Source organism: Penaeus monodon, chromosome 37 (assembly GCF_015228065.2).
Source record: "Penaeus monodon isolate SGIC_2016 chromosome 37, NSTDA_Pmon_1, whole genome shotgun sequence".
Classification (NCBI taxonomy): domain Eukaryota; kingdom Metazoa; phylum Arthropoda; class Malacostraca; order Decapoda; family Penaeidae; genus Penaeus; species Penaeus monodon.
The window spans coordinates 9,704,999-9,712,605 of record NC_051422.1 but is presented as its reverse complement, the minus strand read 5'-3'; the positions used below and the strand labels follow the sequence as shown (position 1 = coordinate 9,712,605).

The window sequence follows — 7,607 nt, the reverse complement described above, 5'->3', positions numbered from 1 at the left end:
TCCAATTACTCCCTTTTCGTCATTAGCTTAGTTCTATGTGATATTTAATTATTTTTCCTTAACATGGATTAATCATCTTTTTATCTGAGAACTATATTGTATTATATTTGGACCATTAGATTGTGTATTTTAATGAGTGAGAGAGAGAGAGAGAGAGAGAGAGAGAGAGAGAGAGAGAGAGAGAGAGAGAGAGAGAGAGAGAGGGAGAGAGGGGGGAGGGGGGAGAGGAAGAGAGAGAGAGGGGGGGGGGATGGAGGAGAGAGAAAGAGAACGAGAGGGGAGAGAGAGAGAGAGAGAGAGAGAGAGAGAGAGAGAGAGAGAGAGAGAGAGAGAGAAAGAAAGGGAGAGAGAGAGAGAGAGAGGGGGGAAGATAGAGGAGAGAGAGAGAGAGAGAGAGAGAGAGAGAGAGAGAGAGAGAGAGAGAGAGAGAGAGAGAGAGAGAGAGAGAGAGAGAGAGAGAGAGAGAATGAAATATTTCTTTGCCTTTTTTTTAAAGAGATTATATGTATACCATAAACAGGGTCTTACAGTAGAGTTTGCACTTTTTATATCTTTAACAGCTAACAATGAGTACAACTATTCTTGACACGTTCTTACTCGCTAGGATTAAGAATGGGGAATAAAAAAGGATTTTGTACACTCTTTTGTGTTTTAATCAACAATCAATATATTACAGAGAACCATATTAATAAGGTTAAGTAAACTCTGGAACAACAGAGGTGCATTTATTCTATTGCTGTTCAAATATTCAAATAAAAACAGTTCTGAACCAGTAGTGTAATACTTACATTAAACAAATATTAACACGTCTTCATATTCCCGCTATTTGCCACTGAAAACACCCACAGTTGACTGTTGTATTATGATATCAACGTTTCTTGTACGGGGCTTGTGCATACGGGACTTTGACTTCCCTTCTGGCAAAAGGTTAAACTTGTTAATTTTTAGCTTGGTTTTATTTTAGAAGCCAATAAGCGAGAGAGGTTAACATGTCTAGCTTGGATTTTAGCCGTTCTGATTAAGAGCAAGTGTAAAGTTCCCGCCTTTTTGCCATCCACCAAATTGCTCAACTACAGAATTTGTCATTTTTTCTTAATTTTCACATCCATTTTAATCTATTGTTAAAACAACTATTGCTGGAGTACCTTAACATTCTCGAATTGCTAATTACTGTTTTATGAAGTTACTCAATACCCTGAAGTTTTCATAAACATTTTTATTTCTAAGCTACTTTTAAGATGGCGGTTTGGATTCTACTTTCCTGCTCATCACAAGAACGAAAATGGGAAGTCGAAGGCCTGTTACGTACGTCACTATGTAATATTTTGATTATTTTGTCGCACGTCAGCAGGGAATAGGCTATGAAAGTGTTGTATTGCATCTTCATACTTTTGACACAGCGGGAGGGCTCATGATATGTGTTTGGGTGTAGAGGTCCGTGTCGTGTGGTGTGTGGAGTGTGTTGTTGTGTCTGCTACTTCTGTTTTGAGGTGTGGGCGTGGCTTCTCGTGGGGGTAACCAGAGATCGGTAAGCAACAACAGCTGATAAGAAGAACGAACTGCGTTGTCTTCGGAAAATCCTCAACAAAACTAACATTTGAAGCCCCCACTCTCACAGAGACGATGGGCGAAAGGTTTTGGCGGCAGGCAGGCCGAGTCACGTCACAAAACCTTCCAGATTTGTGACGCTTAACTGCCTCATTTCCTCTTGGTTGCATCTCTTATGCAGTGCAGTTGCGACCCTTCTTATCAGCGCTGCGGAGGACTGAGGCCGCTGACAGGCGCATGCATGACAGGGAACTACAGCCCCTCGTCTGATCTGCCGCCCTCCTACGAAAGGAGTGCGACTTGTCAGCTGCAGGACTCTAGATCCTTTGAATCATATCGGATCAGCGGGAAGTCTGCACCTCCGACCTCTGCCACTGGATGGTAACTTGTAGAATGAAGAAACAGTGCGTCGGGTCCCGGTCATGAAGGTCGCTATGGATTATTCTACCTATCTATTTTCTTCTGCACTAATGAAACCGTCACTTCTCATGATTAAAAAAAAAAAATCTTTTCATAGTAGTAGCCTGCTACAAAACACCTCTACAATAGTTCAGGAAATATCCCACATTCACAAGAAGTAATAACTTCGCATTTGTTTAGTTCCGTTCATTTAAAACAACAATACAAAGATACAGATCAAAGCCAATATAAATCTATCAATATATTAACACAAAGAGACCAACTTCGCGACCGGGATCTCCAGCACAATTCCTCTATGTATAACATTTATCACATGTACATGTACAGCAGCGTAGAAAAATCTGAAATTCACGTTCCATTTAGATTCTCTGCATAAATCACTACAGCCAGTTTGCATAACAAGCAATCCTGAAAACCTTTTTTTTTTTTACTTCTGTTTTTTGCCTTATTGCTTCTGCAACAAAATAAAGACTTAGTAAGGCGTGTTTGCAGAGCAGAGCCACCGTTTGCTGTGGGGCTCAACAAAGATTGAACAGGACCTAACTGGTAACAGATCAGAGATAAACGTCAACAGTGGATTACCTCTCTGATTCAGAACAAAGAAGTATGAAAGAAGACGCAGGGGGCGCTGCAAGTTCCGTCCGCCCGCTCCGAGCAGGACTTATTCCCTTCTTGCAACAAGAAGGAAGACCTGGAGGCCATAGGCGGATGGGAGGGACTTGCCAGGACCAAACCTCGCCTAAGTCATGATATATGGAAATCCAACGGTGCATAAACCCCAAATATTTCCCCTTTACTGATAGGAAAACCCCAGGACGGCGCATACGACCTGCTCTCAGGCACCATGTGTCTCTTTGTGGCTTGGAATCGTTTCCCCCTCTCGCCTGTGGTCGGTCAAACCCTCCCCTGTGAGCAGACAAACTAGGTGTCTCTTGAGTCATTCAGGTTTACTATGGGACAGCAGGCCTTTCAAGGCACTGGGTGCTGAGAGGAGGCTGTAGCGCCAATGTTATGCATTATCAATTCGGCCAGAGCAGAGGGCAGGGAAAACACAAGTGGACACAAAATATACAAAAAGTATTTGATAATGATAGGAAGAAATACAAGAATGAATAGTATACAGTGATTTCATAAACATTTCAGAAAGCAGCACGATTATCATGCAGTAGATGACACCTGGTCTATATTACATATCACATTTCATTATGTATCTAGTAGGGATGTCTTCTTTATTTCCCAGTATGGTTCAATCATGCCATGATACTGCATGACCAGCAGTTCTCTAGGCAGGCGGAGTCAGGGTAGAGCTGGTGAGAAGGGGAATAATCAATACATAAGGTGTTCGCACTCCAGATAATAGTGTTGCAAAAGTGGGTTCTGGGACAACGAGGAACCCACCCCCTGACCCCACCTACCACAGAGCCTGGCAGGAGTGGGGCAGTCGGCTCAGTGTGCTGCCACTTGTAGCTGTTGTTGTTGTAGTAGTCACTGTGATTGAAGACGCAAGGGTTGTTGGGTGGCTTCTCGTTTCAACTTGCAACTACTTGGTTATCTTGTGTTGTTAACTTTTTCTGTTTCCATTTTCTTCTTTCTAGCTCGGTTTGGTGAGCATATTCACAATAAACTAAACTGAACACTAATATCTCTTTTCTAAGATGACTTCACAAACGATTTTATCTACTTTTCAAACACTTCATTACATATTTTTATGGCCTTTCAGAGCACACTTGTATTCTACATTTGTGGACATCTGCTGACATACCCCACCACCCTCTCACTGGTCAGTGGTACATTTCGAAAAAGATAAAAAGCCATGATTGAAGAGATGAAAACTTATTAAGCTCTTGGCATTTGTAAGGCAATGACAGCACATAGGCCACCAGAGGGCAGCGCTGGGAGAGTCCTGGAGGAGGGGGCCCCGGCTCGCGTGCGCATCACGTCTAGCAGCGGCAGCAGCAGCACCGTGGCAGGCAGAGCGAGGCCTTACCCACCACGGCTGCGCAACTGTCAACGTTTATGTAGAGATACTTAAGTGCAGCACACCTTTCTTATGATGAGGACTCGAGAGAATATGCATGAGTAGACATGAACGACACTCTGGTGAATATTAACACTCAAGCATTGACCAGTGAACTCTCACTGATTATAATAAGGGCCACAATGGGCCATAAGTTCTCAAGGTTTCCATATGTAGGAACAAGGAATATTTATAAACAAGGATTATACAGCTTCGCACACTGTGGATCAAAACAGGATTATGTAAACATCAGAAAATGTGGAATGGCATACCATACAAACTAGGATATGATCACAGGGGTCGCCGTGGCTCAGCAGAATGGGGGAAAACCCTCCAAACCCCGATTGTGGTGGGCCACCAGTGGACACGGACACCACAACACATCCTGGGTGGCCACATTCTGGTGGGCCACAGTGGACCTGGCCGTGGGTGCACATGTATAAATGTATTCCCGGATTTCCATTGGACATGGTCACAGCGAGATTGTGAATTAACATGTGCTGATAACATGAATAATGAAGAGCAAGAAGTGGACCTGCGTTCCACCAAAAGACGTGGCCACCACAAGATTTCAGTAACTTTGATGTTGGGATGACCTCGCTCACGTGAGAACTCTCCATTGGAGGTGTAGCTCGAGTGCAACAAGCTAGAAGCCTACAGTGTCCTCTCTAGCTGTGCTAATGCTGCAACCCCGCTACTAAGGTGGTGGTGGTGCCGGCCACACGTGACATCATAGAGTCACGTGACCACGCAAGGCCCTGGACCTAAGAGGGCCGAGCAACACGGCGCTTCACGGACATAGCGCCAACAATTTTGATTTGCAAAATGCATTTTTCTCTTTACAACATTTTGACAGCTTTTTTTCAACTTGCTAGACGAGAACTTTGTTCACAATGATGCATCAGTCAGAAAACTTTTATCAACTTTACATAACTAAGTAAAAAACTATAACACTCAATATTTTATTCAAACTCTTCTCTAAACAAGTCGCATGTAAACACATGTCTGGACCTAAGTCTTGCTGAACAACTATCCCTGGCTAGACGGTGCTTGTGAAAACGTGGTTGTCCTCTGTGCCAGAAGTTTTTGATACTCTGGTTATACATGAAATTATGAGTGCTTAGAAGAGGAAATTATCATCTAAAACTTCTTATTCCATAATACTTAAAAACAAAATTTTACATTATGAAAACACAATGAAGAGCATAAGACAGCAAGAGAAAAGGTGAAAGAAGTAATAACACCACTTTTGCTATCTAAAAAGTTTTGCACAGAGTACAGAAAGATAATACATCATCAACAAGATCTGCTAAAAAAATTAGCATTCTATTGTAGCATCCTCACTCTCAGACTAACCCACACGTCCCTGCCACCCAGCTCGTTCCTCAGCAGATACTCACTTCCGTTGAGATCCTTGAGTTACCAGGCGTGTGGCAGGCGTCCAGGACAGTCTGAAGGACCCTGAATACATGAGCACTTGCTGCAGGTGAGACTTGACAGGATCGGCTTTAAAAAGCCGGTGTGTCTGTGAGCCGGGCATGTGCAGGCTGACAACGGAACACTAAACTCGGGTCTGATAATGGAGCTACGCCCTACCACCTGGGGCACTAGCGAGTGAGTCAAGGTAGCAACTTGCATAGCTGGAACATTCTATTTCAACTGTGAATTTTTCCCTATCTCAAAAGTCCGCGATCCCACACAAAAGTCAAGAATAATACACAAAAAATACTCATTCAGGACATCGATATACATATAATTCAAAGATGCCAAAGACTGAAGATAAAATGAGGTGTTTTTGTTAGTTCATTCCTGCAACCAAAAGAAGTATACACAGAACAGCTCGAACATATATGAACTTAGGGTGACAAAGCACACATGGGGCCACCTGCTCATGATGCGAGGTGTCTGTCTGGCACCTCTCCTTGTGCTGGGACCTTACGGAACACAACAGACCAAAAACCCACTAGAAGATATACGGGGAGGATGTGGGGTGACTACAATGGGGAGTGGATAGTACTGGGGGAGGGAGTGAGGGGAAGGAAGCAGAGGAAGTGAGAAGGAAGGTAGAGAGGAAGAGCAGGAGATCTGGGGAGGGAAATACTGTACTGGGGAGGACGGCTGAGGCACAGCACGTGACCGCTACCATTCGCTGCTGCACTCACGGGCGGGCACAAGTGGCGGGCGGTGGGTGGCAGCGTGTGATGAGCGGGTGGTGTGTGGTGGTGTTGGTGTGGTGTGGGTGCAGCGCTGGACTCTTTCAGATGTAGGAGTAGGGTCCGTCAGTGAGGGCGCTACAGAGGAGGAGTCAGGAGTTGTCATCCTTGGCCATGTCTCCCCGGTTAGGCTTGTACTCCAGGCCTGGGTCGAACTGCATCAGAACGAAGACCTGGTCGGTGGGCAGCAACTTGAAGTCATCTGGTGGGTTGGTTATCACATACCGCTTGGACGACGCGTCACACGAGCTTGAGGTGTCGCGGAATCTGCAGTCCAAACCAACGCCAGATTGAGGACTCATACGGAGTGTTCTGTAAATCAATTTCATATCTCACGAGCATAACGAAAATAATATTTCAAAAAAGACAAGAGTTTCCCGATCCTCGTAAAATAATTTACAAGCTTGCCCAACGGCCATGCTACTGTACAAGAAGTGCAGAAATGATCCATAAGCCGTGATTTAAAGCAGGTTTACATACTTTACAAAGCCTACTTACGTAGTTTTGAATAAATTATGATAGGTATTTAACAAGCCAGGTGCATACACACTCTTTTGAGATACATTACAATTGCTTACTTTAACAAACCAGGTACTGGTGATGCAGAAGGCGCTCTTTTTTACTTAAGAGGTCCGCTCTTATATTTATGAAATACAATAGAAGGGTGAACAAGTGCATTAAAGCTGATCATAATACAAGAGGGGGGAAAGGGGGGGGGGTTGGGAAGGTACTTTGTGTCAAAGGGCTGTAGTAGTGTAGCCATGGGTCACGTGGGCTGTATACCATCGCCTACAGGCTCTGCATCCCCCGGGCCAAGGCCGGCCCAGAGGGTACAAGTCCTACACAGGGTGTTGGTACAGAGGCTCAGGCTTTGGCTCCATTACTCGTCACACTTGAGGAAAGAGTGGCAATCACTTGACGGCTTGGAGCCTCAGACATACACGAGGATCTGTGGACACAAAGTCTGTGAGGTGCAGACGGAGGTGCAGGTGCTGCCCTACTCACCTGTAGAGACCAATACATAGCATGCCATAGTTCCTCAGGGCCGCGCAGAAGAGGTCTCCGTAAATCCCGCTTTCCCCGAACTGGCCAAGAGGACCGTCGTAGAGGGAGATCTGCCCCACTTGACAGCGGTCGCGGTTGGCAAGTGTCTCGGGCGTGCTGGTGGGAGAACACGTTCACCAGAATTCCTCTCCGATAAAGAAACTCCTTAAGATCATTAGCACGTTCTTTACTATATAGAGGACTGACGATGAATCAAATTAATCGTGATAGACGATATAAATAAATTTCAAGTGTAAAGACACAATTATCCCTTACATTTTATGATATTCCCTTTTTATTCTCTCTCTCTCTGTCTCTGTCTGTCTGTCTGTCTGTCTGTCTGTCTGTCTGTCTCTTTCGCAAAA

General features: G+C 44.6%; 1 protein-coding gene across 1 annotated transcript in view; it reads right to left on the bottom strand.

The window, feature by feature from the left end:
* Window positions 1–711: 711 nt before the first annotated feature.
* Window positions 712–7,607, bottom strand: part of LOC119596147 (calcium-activated potassium channel slowpoke-like) — a gene marked incomplete at its 5' end in the record, with an annotated part of 107,964 nt that continues 101,068 nt past the window's right edge. The window contains 2 exon segments of the mRNA XM_037945316.1: window positions 712–6,510; window positions 7,204–7,359. Coding sequence (XP_037801244.1) covers window positions 6,291–6,510; window positions 7,204–7,359 — 376 coding nt within the window.